The sequence below is a fragment of the Hipposideros armiger genome, unplaced genomic scaffold (genome assembly GCF_001890085.2).
Source record: "Hipposideros armiger isolate ML-2016 unplaced genomic scaffold, ASM189008v1 scaffold_292, whole genome shotgun sequence".
NCBI lineage: Eukaryota > Metazoa > Chordata > Mammalia > Chiroptera > Hipposideridae > Hipposideros > Hipposideros armiger.
The window spans coordinates 740076-758263 of record NW_017731642.1 but is presented as its reverse complement, the minus strand read 5'-3'; the positions used below and the strand labels follow the sequence as shown (position 1 = coordinate 758263).

At 39.3% G+C, this 18188-nt stretch overlaps 1 protein-coding gene across 1 annotated transcript in view; it reads left to right on the top strand.

The window, feature by feature from the left end:
• The first annotated feature begins 13713 nt into the window (after nt 1–13713).
• Nucleotides 13714–18188, top strand: part of OSTM1 (osteoclastogenesis associated transmembrane protein 1) — a 37424-nt gene continuing 32949 nt past the window's right edge. Inside the window, exon 1 of the mRNA XM_019658968.1 lies at nt 13714–14199. Within this exon, the coding sequence (XP_019514513.1) occupies nt 13798–14199 (402 nt within the window). The 5' untranslated portion in view covers nt 13714–13797. The remainder of the gene's footprint in view (nt 14200–18188) is intronic.

Here is an 18188-nt window from a genome sequence, read left to right as displayed (position 1 = left end):
CCACAACCAGACTGAAGAACAAAACAACAGCAACTTGTCTGTTCCCCTTCCCCCAATTCCCCAGTGCTGTTCCCATCCCCCAATTCCCCAATAAAAATGTGTAAAAAAAGAAAGCATTTCTGGACAATGATTTTCAACATTAGCTTGGAAATCTTCATTTAAATAAATCTTACTCAGAAATCTGATATACAAATAAACAAAAAAGAAAATTGGGCCTCCACTTCTATCCTTCCTCCAAAAGCACCTAAAAGGATAATTGTATTAATTTGCTAGGCTGCCATAACAAAATATCACAAATGGAGGGGCTTAAACAACAGAAATTTATTATCTCACAGTTCTGGAGGCTAGAAGCTCTGAGATCTAGGTGTTGGCAGGGTTGGTTCCCTCTGAGGGTTGTGAGGGAAGGATCTTTTCCAGGCCTCTCTCCTTGACTGGTAGATGGTCTTCTTTTCCCTGTGTCTCTTCACATTGTCTTCCCTCCATGCATGTCTGTGAGCCCAAATTTCCCCTTTTTATAAGGACCACCAGCCATATTGGATTAGGACCCACTCTAATGACTTCATTTTAATCTGGTTGCCTCTGTAAAGACTCTATGTCCAAATAAGGTCACATTCTGAGGTACTGAGGATAAGATTTCAACATATGAATTTGGGCGCGGGGGACACAGTTCAACCCCTAACAGTATTTAAAGACTCTTGGATCCAGGTTTGAAAACTAGTACTCCCAAGATTCATTATGATAATTTGAAACAATCCTATCTAACAGATTAACATTTTTATTTAATAGGAGCAGCTTGTGTAGACCCTTAAGGTAGCAGTCCTACTCAAAATTAAACATTCCACATGAACAATGTTAACATTATTTTATAGTAGAAATAGTTCATATGGTAACTCCTCCCCTCAAAATTCAGTGATTATCTTGTGCTACAGATCTTTAAGCATTTCAGATCTGAAACTGCTGTTTGGGAAAAGTTTTAGCCAAGACCTCGTAGCCTTACACTTTCATATAGTTTCTTCTATGCCTGGTCACTATTAATAGTTGGCTCTCCTATTAATTAGTAGTACAGAATGCCTGAATTCATTCCTCCCAAAAGTTACTGTATAGGTTTGCTACATGCCAAAATAAATCTCCACCTTATTAGTTTGGAACCTGAAAAAATGTTATCAAGAAGAAAACCACAATGGGGATATTAGAGGTTATTCTCAAATAAAAGAGAAAGAGGAAATTTGCCTAAGCAGTCTTTTTTAAACAATAGACTTTATTTTTTAGAACAGTTTTAAATTTATAGAGTAAATCTAAGCTTTATCCTTAAGTGAGTTTGACGCCGACCAGAACCTAATGTCCTGGGGGTTTAATGACGAAAAGGAGGGGACATACAGTATATGAACAGGTAGGAGGACTGGGGGAAAGAATGTAGGTGAGTTATAGTTCTGTGGGGCTAAACAAAGCGAGCTGGGATTAACGCGAAATGCATGCTAAAGACATGAAGTTCACGTGCGGTTACAACACCGATGCCTGCTCTGTTCCATCGCTGCTGTTACGGTCATTGCTGTCACTACAATATCGGTAAATGCCTGTTCCTCAGCTGAGCTGAGGCTGGGAAATAAGTTTGGAATATTTTACGTTCCTAGAGAGCAGTCTTTGTCCTACAACCAGGCTCTTGAAATGGGAAATTGCTCAAACACAGAAAGGAGTTCCGATGCTGGGTGGCCAATATAAATGATAAGTGTCCACTCAGAAAGAAAAAGTAGAAACTGGTGTTATTTGCAGATGCTATCATAATCTACTTGGAAAAATCTAAGGTAATTTATAGGCAAACTTGTAAAATTAATGAAGATGTTTCATTTCCTTGACATAATACTAACATAAAAACCAATGGCACTTCTATAAATCAGCAATAAGCAATAAAAAACCTAATAGAAAAAAGGATACCATTCACTATAGTAAACATACTATGAGGTACCTGGGAATAAATCTAACAAAAGATGTATACATTTTTTAAAGGAGAAAACTATAACATATTATGAAGCATATAAGAAGGCTTTTTAAAAATGGAGATACATATTATGTTCTTGTTTGGGAAGACTTGATTTCAGGACATGTCAATTTCCCCAAATTTGATGTATGAATTTAACATAATTTCAATAAAAACCCCACCTGGATTTTTTAAAATGCAACTCAAGAAACCAATTAAAATGCAAATGGAAAAGAAGGTATCTAAAAATATCCCAAACAATTCTGAAAAAAAAAAATGAACAAGGATGTGGGACTTGCTCTTTAAAATATCAAGTCATTATAAAGCCTTAGCAATTAAACTAGTTTGGTACTGGTTCAGTAATGTTCAAAGAGATCAGCTGAGTGGAATAGAAAGTACAGAAACAGACTCATGCATTTAGGGGAACTTGATTTGTAATGGAGGTGATATTTAAATCGGGTGAAAGGATGGATGAGTTGATCTTGGAACAATTTACTTTCCATATGGAAATAAAATTAAGACCCCCTACTCCACACAAAACACAAAAACAAATTTCAGATAGATTAAAGCTTGAAGTGTAAAAATCAAACTTTAAAACTGAAGAAAATATAGGGAATAGCTTTAGGATTTTGGGTCACCGAAGGTTTCTTAAACTAGACACAAACTACAAATCATAAAGGCAAAGAACTAATATTTGACTACATTAAGCTTTTTTGGTATGACAAAAGACATAATCAAAGTATAATGAGAAGCACAAACAACTCAATAGATGAACACAGAATGTGAACAGAGACTGAAGGCGCTAAGAAACTCAAATGATGTATCAAAACGTGTAAAGAGGCTCAACCTTATAGATGATTAGGGAAAAAAAACATGTATAACAATGAGATATCATGTAATATCAATTTAGGGTTGGCATGAAAATTGGGGAAAGGTGAATCTCTAAAACTACTGGCCTTAGTATAAACAGGTGTAATCACTTAGGAGAACAATTTGGAAGTATGTTATAATATTTAAATAACTTCCAGATTTATAGAAACTCTTGTATATGTACTCAAAGAGACATGTGCAAAGATGCTCATTGTCAATTCATTAGTTAACACCAAAATAAGTCCATTAATAGGAAAAAGAATGAGTAGAATTATAAATAAAATGTGTTAATCTATAGAAGTGGTTAAAAGGAACTAACTAGATCTAAATAGATCAACACAAATAGATTTCAAAAATAGAATATTGAGAGAAAAAAGGAAGATGCATAATAATTCACACTGTGAAACCATTTTTATAAACTGAAAACATGAAACTGTAAATTTTTATATTTATATACAAAATGTTCATTTATGGATATTAATGCAAAAGTATAAAATAATAAGCTGGAAAGATATACATTTGGTAGCCAGCCCCTAAGATGGCTCACAATAATCCCTGCCTCCCAGTCTTCATGACTATATAATCTCCCCCTTGAGTTTGGCCTGCGCTTAGTGACTCCCTTGTAATAAATAGAAGTGATAAGATCTCACTTCCAAGATTAAGTTTAAAAAAACTGACTTCCCTCTTGTTGGTTCTGGCTTTTCTAGCTCTGATGAAGCAAGTTGCATACTGTGAGCAGCTCTATGGGGAGGCCCGTGTGGCAAGGAACTGAGGGCAGCCTCTGGCCAAGAACCAGGAAGGAACTGAAGCCTTCAGTCTGACAATCGTCAAGGAACTGAATCCTGCCAACAACCTCTGAGTGAGCTTGGAAGCAGATTCTGCCCCAGTTGAACATGGAGATGACGGGTAGCCTCAGCTAACACCTTAATTGTGGATTTGTGAGAGGTACTGAATGAGGGGATCCAGTTAAAACCACACAAACTCCTGATTCACAGAAACTGTGAGGTAAGTCATGTTGTTTTAAGCCACTAAGTTTTGGGGTACTTTATTATGCAACAACAAATACTAATGCATCATATTATGAGGATTATAGTCTGGGTTAGGGAGGGAGTATGAGGGAATGGAATTAGAGGAAAGATAAAGGGGAATGTAAAAAATTACTTATATAAAAATGACTTGAAATAAACATAACAAAATGTTAATAATTGTTAAAATCTGGGTTGTGGGTGCATGGGTATTTGGGACATTATATGTTCTGTATTTTTTTTAATTTCCAAAAAAAGAATAAATTCCTAGTCCCAGACTATGAGAAAAGCCTAGGGCTGAGATGTTATCTTTTAGCTTTGGATATGAGAAATGCACTTTTTGTTTTCAACTTCAGTTCCACAAAGTTGTTGGAGTCTTTCTTGGTATAGTCTTTAAGTTACTACTTTATTTATTCTCTGTAGAGCTAGTTGCAGGAGGTAATGGAAAAGAGAGTAAGCTAATTTAGATTCTAAATTCAGAATCACCATATTTCAGGAATGATGACTCCATAGAAAAGAGGAATTAAAAATGGAAGGGGAACTGATTTATTTTTGAAAATTATTTCATGCTAATTGAAAATATAAATTACCCAAGCGCATGCCAAAGAGGTGTCATGAGACAAGTGTAACAATTATCCTAGAATTCAGACAAAATTCTTCTCCCATGAGAAAGTGTCACCGTAGGCAGAAAGAATAGGGCCGTGAGGACAGTGGGGGAAGGAAAGGAAGGAGAATGTAAGGGGAGACAAAGGAGGGTGGAGGTGCACCTACCAGACGGGCCAGAACTTGATTTTGGTGACTCAGGACGCCATCTTGCCCCTCAAGGTGAACTTTAGCTAACTGCATTCTCACACCATTTTCAGAGTGTACATCTCCCTTCTTTTAATAAATCCACTGCTTGCTTGGCTTTGCTTGCTTGACTTATTTAGTGTGTCCTTGAATTCTTTCCTGTGATGACACCAAGACCCTGTTTCTGGCAATAAAAGCAGCATGGGGCCACTTACACTTTTGGTCCTTTCTTCTTTTGTCTTTAAGATAAACCAACTTAAAGAATGTTTACTTCACAAGGATAGATTTAAATATTGGTATATGATAAAGTAACAACTTAAATTTTATACACACACACACACACACACACACAGTTTTTATTACATTTTGCCACCTACTTACTGCTTCTCCTGAATTCTGGTAATTTACTAATCATATGTATTTAAATCATTTGGGTCTATCAAAAAAGATATTACTTGTGATAATTTAATAATTATGCAATTTCAAATCTTAGGCTGTAATTTTAAGGCTCATTTCCACATTTTATTCCTTTTCTCTGGATTCCCATTTTATGAGGGCCATCTTGAGTCCTCTTATGGAAAATCCCATATAACAGTGTTTCTTTCATTTCATAATGAATGGTACAATTAAGATTTAATTAGAAGCACACTAGTAAGGGAATTGAAAGCTACTCTGAACCTGTAAATGAAATGTTATACTTTTAAATTGCTCACATGTTGCAACCCACCCTTCTCTAAAAAGCTACCACATGTAAACTTAATTTGAGATGGAGCTTTTTAAAATAACATGATTGCTTGTTACACTGAACCTCTTCTTTGTCATGTGCCCACCAAAACTCATTATATCTAAAAAAGAAAGACTCACAGATGCTTCATGGAAGAAAAGGGGGAATTTTCACTACATTTGCTTTACAAAAAACATCCTGTACAAGTATTTAAGGGTGAGAAGACCTTACTCTCATTAATGTATGTCCTCCGTATTTCTCCCCTTTTCATAGCCTCACAAAGAAGCACACTTGGGAAGTGATTTATCCATCACATATGAATCAATTTTGAATAAATATGTAACTTTATGTTGAAAACAATGCTTTAAAAAACGAATACTTCCTATTTGAATTTGTATCTTCATTATTGTTTCTAATCCCATTAACTTTTTTCAAATTTAGATGTATCATTTCCAAGACTGAAGTAGAGGGTACATTTAAAAATGATATTGCAATTATAAGCTTTCTCATTTGAACTGGGATTAATTACTTTTCTGAAAGGTAGTATGGAATAGCAACTTAGTATAGAGTTTTGAGCCTTGGTGAGATAAGAGAGAAGAATTCAAGGCTGTTGAAAATGACTTACTGACATGTCTTGGCTATAGAAAGAGGAGTGGCTTTCCTCTAAACTGGATTTCAGGCTATTATGTGTACAAAGTCCTAGGGCTTGAAAGATTTCTGACAGCTTGGACTGTCTTAGTAGGGAATTAGTATCTTAGAAACCTTTTCTATCCATCTTGTGTGTGTATAACCTGAGCTTAAGATCACCATGGCATAATAGGCTTGCTGTCCTGACTCGATATAATTCCATTCAAAAACAAAGAAATTTTTTTTAGGTGGCTTTATGTCAGGTAAATGTATGATTTCCTTTAGACTTTATGAAATATTGGAAATGCTTATGGATCTTCAATTCTTCCCTTATAAATTCCTAGATGTCCAGGGATCTCAGGCTGGAAACTACTGGTTTAAAGGAAGGAAACAACTGAGTCACTGCTTGTCTATTATGATCATTTCAGGGACTATGACAGCTGAGTTGAATCTCTGCAAAGCTGATCTAGATAATTAACATATATTTGAATATGAAGATAACTCAAAATCCGGGCATATATTTGTCACAGTCAGTTAGTTCTCTTTATGTAAGAATGGTCCAAATAATGAGCTATATTAAAAAAAACACTTATGATATGAATTGAAGGGAGCCCCAAAAGGCCCTCAGAATTCCTTTCCTTGACCCAACCTACCTTAATACTATCCACTTCCTTTTCCCCAGCAGGGACTCCAGTAGGCTACCGTTTAAGATCAAATTTCCACTAGGAGGGAAGAGAAAGGCCTTGTAGTGGAAACTATTAAGTTTGCCATCCAGCTTCCCTTCTCTGCAAACCTATCCCTTTGCCCTTCATCCATAAGGTCACAGGATAGCCTCCAAGCAGCCATGGTTATAAATTAGGACTGTCTAACCCTTGTCCTCGCTACAGTTTGGCCTGAACAGAGACAGTCTTGGAAAATTTGGAATCGGGAGTAAGAGATCTGGTCTGTGTCTAGGTTGAAATCTTTAATGCAGGAGATATAAAAATGGAGTGTGTGCAGCCATATTTTTTTACCATGAATATTTGGTAGTTAAAGACACACATAGAGTGAAACAAAGAATGTCTGATGCACAGTTCCAGTCCCATCTTGAGACATTGGCCTTGGATTCATCCTTTTATTTTCCACTTTTTGCTTAAGTTAATTTAAGCTGGTTTCTATATCTTGAAACCAAAAGAGATCCAACAGATAGACTGTCTTGATGGAAGCCTATCGGCAAGACCCCCAGTCACATTGTTGCCTCTACCGTATCAGCCAGTGCTTATTCTCAAATACACAGAGAATCCAGTCTCTGAAGATCTAGGAATACAATCAAGGTACCCAGGGAGAGTCAAAATGAGATCTTCGAGATCTTGGTTTACATCTGACAGGCCCAAGGTTCATATGTGTGTGTGTGTGTGTGTGTGTGTGTGTGTGTGTGTGTGTGTGTATTTCACTGCTGTAAAACCAAGTGGCAATTAATTTAAATAGTTGTCAGTGTTTAAAATGTTAGCAGACTAATGAGAGGAAATGGAGAGACAGCTATCTCCCCCTATGGTACTCAGAGCTGCAGAATGTTTTTTGTTTTTTGTTTTTTTTTTCTCCAGTGGATAATTTCTTTCTCTAATTTTTGGGAGAAAAAAAAATGAGCCTTTCCTTAGTTTTATCATTCAAATAAAGAAAGCATAGCTCTCCATTCTTTATATGAAGCTGGGGTGGACGCAGCTGGGAAGAACTGGATAATTACAATATCAATCAGAACAGGGGAGATTAAATGACTTTACTTGAATAGAGCAATTGGGAAAAATTAGAATTGGAAGGAAAATAAAATAGTTTACAAAAGGAGCAAAGCAAACAATTTAACATTGGCCCGGTCTTCAAGAAAGCACAGTGGAAGGATGACAAGTGGTACTTGTTCCAAATGTTACCATAGGTGAACTGAAGAACATCCACTTCTCTGAGACATGGACATTCTACGCTTTACTTTGTTTGTAACAATTGCTTATTTCTGCTTCTGTTGTCGTGTACACCACAAATACGACTTACAAAGAATATTTAAAATTTCATATAAAAAAAGGCATGATGTATAGAAATAGCATCTTGTTGATTTCTTTAGCAATCTATATATCTCAGGAAGTTAAATGGATAACCAACAATAAATAATAAAACATACTCTGAGATTGTCAAGAGATACATAAAATCCATATGTGGTTATTAATAAGCACTGTACAATTAACAAGATTTTTAAATGGTGTAATCACTTTTCTATTTTCTATTTATAATTAAGATAGCTGTATTAGTCAGGGTTCTCCAGAGAAACAGAACCAACATGGGTGTGTGTGTGTGTGTGTGTGTGTGTGTGTGTGTGTGTGTACACAAGTTCCCTTAACTCAGCCTTTTTGTTCTATTTAGGTCTTCAATTGATTGGCTGAGGCTCACCCACATTACAGAGGGCAATCCGCTTTACTCAGTGTACTCATTCAAATGTTAGCTTATCCAGAGACACCCTGACAGACACACACAGAATAATGTTTGACCAAATGTCTGGGCACTCCATGGCCCAGTCAAGTCGATATATAAAATTAACCATCATAAGTACACACCTTGTCAAGTTGCATCTCCTTAAACAAAACTTAACCTCTAAATAAAGACAATAACGAAGTCATAATTCTACCTATCAATTAGTATGATATAACTGTACTACATACAACCAAAAACAGACTAACCCCTTTCCCAGAAAAGGAGATAATGTCCTTGAGTGATGTTTCTCTTTTCCTTGATATCCCATAACTTAAATTCTCTGATATAAAATGAACAATACTTAAATACTATGACATAAAGTAAATATACCTTATGTTATATGATAAGGAAATAAGAGAGGGAAGAAAACAAAGACACACACACACACACACACACACACACACACTCCTAACAAAATAAAGAGGAGTACTCATGACAATTACAGTCCTCATTTCAATAACTAGTCATGTGGTCATAGCTGATATTTATAACTACCTTCTTCCACTATTCATTCTGTATTCCCATTGCCTTCAGCAAGCACCTCAGTTGGTCATGGTTGTTTACCTGGTGGGGTGAGTCAAATTTTCATTCCTGAAGGATCTGGGCCTGCCTGGATTGCGTTGTTGGTTTTTTATTGGCCTTAATCACAGGGCATGGTAACACTAAGGGATCTCCTGTATTCCAGACATACCTTTCCTTACCTCCACTGTGAAGCAGTAGTCCAATTTCCCTTTGGTAGTCAGGATCAATCACCCCAACCGGCACAGTTACCCCTTTCTTTGCCTGTTGATCAGACACATGAGGAGCCCAAAGTGACCAGGCAGCAGTTTTAACTTCCAGTTCAATGGAATCATCGTTGTGTCTCCTGGTAGAAGCATTCTTCCCTTTGGAACTAAGATCTCTAGGCTAGCAGAGATAAGGCCACAGAAACAGGAAGCCAAAATTTTGCTAGTGGGTCACTAGGGGTAATAGTGACCAATGCCACACCCATTTCCAACCCTTTATCCCTGGACCTGGGAATTCTGGCTATGGGAGGAACAGCACTATACACTAGGTATCTAATAGATTTTCTTGTTATATTAGGAAATGGATTCAGTGATCAGAATTTGGTTACTGATGATATGCAAATACTGAAGCATACACATTTACATATATTTCTATTCATTTGTTTATTGAGCAAATATTTACTTAAAATATATTTACACACACCTGAAGTTCTAATAAGATTCATCTATTAGAAAGATACATTTATAACCAGATAAACCAGATAGTCTGTCCGGTAAACGTGATTAAACATCATTGTTTTAAAAATATCTTCTAACGCAGAGGCTATAAAATGCTCTATTTGGGGTCAGGAGATTTGGAAATGAGATTGGCCACAAGAGTGCATACATGAGACTCTTTGTAAAGTGTCATGAATGAACAACATGATTTACATATTCCATTTATTCAGGTTATGCTAGTCAGGTATTCAAAGTTTATGGACATAGGAGTTAATTTACTTCATTTTTGCATATTAAAAAATTAGGAAAATAAAAGTATGTTTCTACTGATGTTTCAATGGAAAAAGCATTAAAAGCAGATGTGCATTTGTATTACATAAATTCAATGTAACAAATACATTGAGAGCCTACTATGAACAGGCGTTAGGCCAGGTATTTCTGAGTATACAATTATAAATAGGACACAATTCACATTCTCCATGAGACTATCATATGGGAGTGGGGCATAAGAGACATATTCTAATTACTTTAATAAAGAGTGAGGTAAAACAGAGGAGAGTGCAGTTTAAGATAGCAAGTTGAGTGGCGTGTTGGTTAAGAGTTGGCTTGGGATGCCAGAGGGCCCTGGTTTGGATCCCACATATGAGGGCCAGTGACACTGCCCTCTACAGCTAAGATGCTGAACAACAGCTCAACCTGGAGCTGGGCTGCCGGGAGTCGCCGGCTACGGCATAGGCTGCAGCCCCTGTGGCAGTGGGTTGCCATGGGCTACCGTGTGTAGCCAGCCAACGTGAGCGGCCAGCAGCCAGCGTGAGCGGCCAGCAGCCGCCGTGAGGGGCCGTCCAGAAGCTGGCGACTGATCTGCCACGCCTGGGAAGAGCGCAATGATAGTGCCAACTTGGGCCAGTGAAGCAACGTCCTCCACAACTAGACTGAAGAACAAAAGGACAGCAACTTGTCTGTTCCCCTTCCCCCAATTCCCCAGAGCTATTCCCATCCCCGAATCCCCAATAAAAAAAATCTTAAAAAAAAAAAGATAGCAAGTTGAACTCATGTTTATTAGATCTACTCCTTCCTGAAATCCCACCAAAATGACAGTAAAAGGATTTTTAAAAAGACACATAAAGACATAGAGAACAGGAGGAGAGAAAACAAAATAAGAATATCAGAAGCTGGAAAGCAGAGGGACTGATGGCAACTGATTTAGGAGAACCAGCAAGCTGAATCCTAAGCTGCAGTGGGAAAAAAGCAAGTGAATTACATTATAGAATTCTAAAACAACCCAGGAAGTGGGGGAACTCAGGTCCCTCTGAAAATGTAGGTGAAGGAGGAGCTAAAAACAGGATGATTGTTTGAAAGTCTGTTTACAATACCCTCCCTACAACTCTTTTGCTCTCTGCTTCCAGAACGATATCCCCTGAAGTTCTGACCTCTGGAGAGGGTGAAACAGAAGGGTTCTGGACCAAGAGGCACAAGCAAATTTGAGAGCAGGAGCGATTTAATGAAAATGGGATTAAATAAAAGTTTACTAACTGAATGTGGAGACTGCTAGTGTTTTTCTACCACCAGTATCTCAGAATGTTGGCAGCCAGACAGCATATTAACAGAATCTTCTCTGGAGAGTATGACCTGCCAAGAAGAAAGATCTAAAATATTGATGTTTTCAATTCTTTGTTTTGGGTGACCATTCTGTGCATTGTAAGATGTTTAGCAGCATTCCTGCTCCCTACCCACTAGATACCAGTAGCACCCCTTCCCCCAGTTGTGACAACCAAAAATGTCCCCAGACATGGCAATGTCTCCAGGAGTGTGTGTGTGTGGGGTCATGGACATTGCTCCCAGTTGAGAATCACTGGCCTATAGTGATGCCTACAGGCAAAGAGCCCTATCCATGAGGTTCCATTCAGCTGTGTAGTGCCTGTCTCTTAAATATAAGCAGAGAGCCGAAGTTCACCAGACATTCAAGGAAAAATGAGGGAAAAAAGCTAGTTGGAGGAAACAGGCTATGAGGAAGAAGAAGAAAACTGTAAAAAGAAGATGTAGTGTCTACAAAACGGGAGGAGGACATGGTGAAGGTGGAGGGAACAACGGCCAAATGCAGGGTATTGGCTCCTGAATGGGGTAACAAGGGTTTCCATGCAGGAGAGTGGGCAGCAATGACTGGGAGTTAGCTTATATTCCAAGGGATTGAGCAAATAACTATATTAAGGATAATGGGAGTCTGGTCTTTCACTGTCAGAGAAGGGAGTTATAAATATGAAAAGGGACAAAATAGAATGAACTCTGTAGTGTTAGATAACAATTAGCAATATTGTTGGCTGGAAATACATATAAATATAAAAATAAATATAAATGTAAATGTGTGTGTATTCATATATGTATGTGTACATACATACCCATGTATGTATTTGTGTGTATTTTCCCTGGCTCTGTCCACTGAGAGAAACTAATAGCAGAGGCACCCCAATAATGATGACCACTCATAGTGCCCAGACCATGGCTTCTAAATGTCATTTTCATTAAAATGAACCAAGGATCCTTGGAGAAATAGCTGATTCCACCACTTGGGGCAAGAAAAGCACAAGTGTAGCCTTGCTCTCTGTGCCAGAAAGCAAAGATGTGCTCAAAGGATGATGGGGACATTACAAGAACATACAGAAACCAGCTTGAATAGGCTCCCACTGGCTAAATCTGGGACAATTTGAGCATGATTTATTGTTATACAAATCAAATTTCCTACTCATTCAGTTCTTGGTAACAAAAAAACGAAAAAAAAAATTATCCATCACAAGCAAATTTAGGAACACAAAACAATAACCAAATAGACTGGGTAAACAGTAACTCTAAGAACCCTTAGAAACATACTCGTAGACTAGCACCATAAGCTGAACAGGAGTTAGTACAGCAGCTCTGCAATTCACAAGGCAAAAATAAAAGCAAGATGACACAAAACAGACAAGAAAAAATTTTCTACGAAACACATCAGTCAGATACCTGTCAGAAAACCGTGTTCCAGGTCATTAGCTTAAATTGTTTTCACAGCCAGCAATGGTATCAGGCCTCTTGTTAGAGAGTGTCCCCTATGATTGCTTTGGGCTTGTCAGAAACTGGGTGGGAGTTTGAAGTTGAGCGGATTTTCTAGGTTTTTGTACTGGATGCAGGTTTGTGCTGTACCCCGGCAAACCTGGACATTAGCCACCCTAGGACCAGTCTAGAGTGAGAGAGCTTAGACCTGCGCTGTCCAACACAGCATCACTAGTCAGGTGGGGCAATTTACAGTTAAATTCAGTAAAATGAAACAGCTCCTCAGTCGCAGTAGTCACACTGGAAGTGCTCAACAACTACATGTGGCTAGTGGCTATCGTATTAAACAGCGCTGATACAGAATCTTTCCATCATCGCACAAAGTCTATGGGACAGCGCTGTTGTAGACAGTTTTAGAGTTAAAAAAAAAAAAAAGCTAGGAAGACACTAGGCTTCACTACCAAAAATAATTAACAGACGTTATTACTCTTTGCAAACAGGATGACGGAGAAAATTGTGTTAAAAAAACACCAAGTAAAACACCTGCAAATCCACCTGCTAGCAAGCTTGCTTAGGGAACTCACTCGCAATTCCCACGAGTCCGTCTTGCTGCGGTGTGACTTCTAGAACGCAGGGAACCCTCAAAGCGGTGGATGATCGAGGGCCAAGACCCCCGAGATTTAACTGTTCAAAGTGCTGGACGACTGTATTCACAGCGCGGGCGAGCCTGGGCTCGGTAGCCCACAGCCCGACGCCACCTCGGATCTCGCGCGCCCCTAAGTCACGCGCTTCACGCCCGCTGGAAGCGCGAAGCCGCCGGACCATGTGTGCGCGCTGCTGTGCGCGCGCCGGCCCGCAGGCCGCGAGAGGCTCTCGACAACCAATGGGGCGGGGCGCCGCGCGCCGGAGGCGGGGCCGTGACGCGCGCGCCTCGTGACCCCGCTCGCGGCCTGCGCTCGAGGAAGCCGGAAGCGTCGGCTTTCAGCCATACCGGCTCGGGGTGGAGGGGCGGCGGCGAGCGTCCTGGGGTTTGTGAACTCCGCGATGGATCCCGACGCCACTGTCGCGCAGCTGAGGTGGTTGCTACTGCCTCGGCTGTTGCTGGTGCGGCTGCTGTGGTCGGGACTGGCTCTAGGCACGCTCCCTTCAGGCAGCAGCTCCCACAGGGTCCTCTACGACCTCCTGTCCGAGCAGCAGTTGCTGGAGGTGGAAGACTTGTCTCTGACTCTGCTGCGGGGAGGAAGGCTGGGGCCGCTATCGCTACCCCCGGACCTGCCGGATCTGGATCCCGAGTGCCGGGAGCTGCTGCTGGACTTCGCCAACAGCAGCGCAGAGCTGACCGGGTGTCTGGTGCGTGGCGCCCGGCCGGTGCGCCTCTGTCAGACCTGCTACCCCCTCTTCCAACAGGTCGCCAGCAAGATGGACAACATCAGCAGAGCCGTGGGGGTGGGTAGAGGAGCGCACCGGGACCTCTGGCGTGGAGGGTTGGGAAAGGGGGAGAATGCAATGACGGTTAACTCTGGGGGCCTCAGTTTCCCCATCTGTAAAAAAAAGGGATTGAACTAGGACTGTATTGTAGTGTTTGGGGCACTACATGAAAAGTAGGTTTCATTATAGGGCTTGGGGTTTGAATTTTTGCCTTCCTGGCTGCTGTTGGGCATCCTCTTGGTACATATTTGCAAGTAGGTATGACCAGTTTTCTTGTGGCTCTTCCAGCCCGAACTCTACTTTTCCTTTTCTTCCTCCCTTTTCCCCCCTTCTCCCAACCCCACCACAGCTTCTACCCATTTCCACCTGAAGTTCCCAGGGAGGACCCTTTCCTGAAACTCCAAGTAGATTGGGAAAACTATAATGTAGTCGTGGTTAGGAGCTTGAGCTTTGTAGCCAGACATGTTCAGACCCCCACATTTTTTTTTTAGTAGTTTGACCTGGATTATCTTAGAGGCTTAGTTTCCTCCTCTTATAGCGGTATACTGTGGGCAAGTTACAGTCTTTCTGCTTGTTTTCTCATCTGAAAGATAGGGATGTAAGGAACTCTTAGAAAACTGGCACATAGTAATAGTTCTCAGTAAATGGGAGCTAAAATTTTAGGAAATGGTAAAGCTGCCTCTCATTCTTGGTACCCTTAGGGCTTTTCTGGTCATGTGGTAGATGCTAAGAGGGACTTTAAAAGACACAGAACGTATGTCCTTGCTCCTAAAAACGTTATAGGGTGTAGAGTAGGAAAAGATTAGTGTCAGGGCTGGTGGGAGTCACAAGGTATGGGCTGGATATGTCTCGTAAAGGAAAATCATGAGGAATGACTTTGGATCTGAGGAGTGGGAAAGTTCCTCTTACACTGAGAGAATAAGTAGTCTCATGAAAATGTGGTTGGCATTATTTCATAAATCATAGTTGATTGGACAAAATATAGACTTGTATATCGTTGTATCCTGCTTTAAGTCAGCCTGACATTACTTAACATAAATCTTTTTTTTTTTTACATAAAGTGGGGATTTATTTGAATTAACTAAATCCTGTGGTCAATCTTTCTGTAAAGAGCTAGTTTTCAAGGTTGTTTAAATAAATGTAGTTTTACGCGCAATATTTTTTAGACATACTTCTATTGGGTATTGCAAGACATACCTCTACTGGGTATACACGTACACCTTCCTATGATTTTAAAATAAAACCCCTAAAGCTTGTCCCTGTCAACTACAGCACATTCTGTTTTGAGCAAAGGTGAGCTGTTTTATAGCCAGAATGACTGACTCATGATGCAAAGCTTGGATCTTTTGAGGCAGCAAATGTTTTCTTCATTTGTGTAGATACTGTGCAATTAGGAAGAGGTTGAAAATTACCGCACACTCTAGTGGTACATTAGTATGGGCATCACCCAAACTGTGTGTGAATTTCCACATGAATTCCCCTTCCCACTGGAGGAGTGGCAGAAACTTATTTCTCCTTTGTGCCTCTCAGATTCCACCAGTGATCTGGGCATTGGCTTGCCTCACTCCACCCTTGTGTGAAAGGAAGAGAGTAAAGAGAAAAAGGCAGAAAAACCCTTTCCCCAATCCGCATATCCTCTCCAACTCATCCTAGACTTTGGTTTCTTTCCCCTCCTTTCCTCAGAGCTAGATGTGGCTTATTTGCTTAAAAGCTTGATTTCTGCATTTAATCGGCTTTTGGGATTGGTTTGGGAGTTGAACCATCATGTGTAATAGTGAACACATAGAAAAGTGTGTTCTCAGTTTCTTAGGCGTGAACTTGAAGGAATCAGTTGTCCTTGTGTGTGGGGGTTGGGGGTTATTTCTTGAGCATAACATTTTCTTTGACTCACATAGACTTAGGCTTTCATACTAATCAGTTTCATCAGCGAGCACATGCTATTCTTAAATTTGGGGTTGGGCAAAGGATGTAGAAGGAAAAGGAGGATAAGGTCCAGGCCTCAAACTTTCAGTGTAGTTGGGGAAATAAACATATATTGAGAAAAATAGGAAAAAAATCATCACTGAATGTGTGAATTGTACAATAGCAATGTAGAGCAAAAGGATGACGGAGATATTGAATTGAAAGAGGGAACAGAGCAAGGTGGGCTTAATCAGAGAAAACCTACGGGCTGAATCCTGAACAAAATATACTTTCTTACCTCTCTAGGGTGAATCCATGCCCACTGATTGAGAGAGGAGGGTAGTATAACAAGGAGAAAAAGAATCAGAGGTAGAAATTAACAAGCTATTTCTGTGGTACAGCATACCGATTCATTTAACTGTAATAGAATTATCTAATGAGAATTCTATTTACTTGTCACTTCCTCTTGAAATTACTGGAACGAGGATCACATATAGTTTTATTATCTCCAGGTAAAGAATACTTTGATTTTTGAAACCTGAATGTAAAACTAATGGATTCCCCCTTCCTTAGAGTCATACTTTCTTCTTTTAGTTTAAACTGATAGGGATATGGTTTTGTCGAACTGTTCAGCATCATCAGAGTTGTTGCCAGGATGCTTTGGCCCTGCAAATTCTGAATTGCTAACCTCTGTCTTATTCTACTTGGTTTGTTTAAAGTTGACATAGATAGATAGACATATATATATATATATATATATATATATATACATTATATATATATAATGTATATATATAGTACTTATGTGCTAGCGATTGGAGGTGTGTATCTGGAGTATTCAACATACTTTTAGTGTAGATTAATAAATTCTTAGGAATATAGGCAGAAAATTGGAATATAACATAACAATCTGTGTCTGTCATTAGAGATCAGAAAATGTAATGCTTTTTATGTATTCCTTCAAAAAATTATTGAGTACCTTTTATGTGCAGGCTAGTGGTAGTTACTAGCGATATAGTTGTGAATGAGCAGAGTTTGTACTGTAGTAGGGAAATGGATATAGACATATTATACAAGTAATTATTTAGTTCAGGTGTGATAAGTTTGTACAGAAAAATACCCCAGATGCTACCAAGGTAGATAGTGTAGTCAGTGATTAAAGCTGACACCTAAATTTGAGAGGGCGTGGGGCAGGGGAGCAAAGGAATACATGTAAAGAAGTAGCAGCTATGAAGATGTTTATAAAGCATGGGTTATATGGAAACCTATATTGTTTTATCTCATCTTAAAAAATACCGGGAGTGTCAAAAGAATATACACATGACTTGCATTCATCTTTTTGCATATATTGAGTATACAATTTTAATACAGTTTTTTCCTTTCTTAAAATGTGTATACATTTTTTTGGCACCCTCTGTATATAGGTGGATATATACTTTCAGAAGTAGCCTCAGAATGGTTAAGTAACTTATCCAAGGCCATGTAGTGGAAGGGGCTGGGCTTGAATTCAGAAGGACACTACTACCTATTTTATTTTATAGAGTTGTTACAAGGATTAAATGAGTTACGCATTTGGAGCATTTGGAACTATTAGGAACTCAGCGAGTACATCATCATCTTTGGCATTATTCTTCACTTTTGTCCCATTTCCATGGTTGCCACCATCTTTTCATCATACCTGAACTATAGAAATGGTCTGATTAGTCTCTGCCGCCTCACCCTACATACTGTGACCTAGACATAAAAAAAAAAGCTCTGCTCTTCATGTTACTCTCCTCAAAAATCTTAAAAAGTTTCCCACTGTATGACTTTTACGACCCTCAAGACTCTTTATAACTTTGCCCTAACTTATCTCTCTAATGCCTCTACTTTCACAGAGGTACCCTCTATTCTAGCCCTATTGGCCTACTGATTATTCCCTGAATACCACGTAATCATTCCCACTTTCACCCGTTGATCATTTTATTCTCCCATTTTAAAATCCTCTTTCCTTTCTTAGTATAGGGCTTAGTTCAAATCTTACTTCCTCTTGGAACTCTTCCCAGTTTTCGCCATCTATACTAGTGTCTTCCTCAACTCAACTGTTCCACACATTGACCACTCAT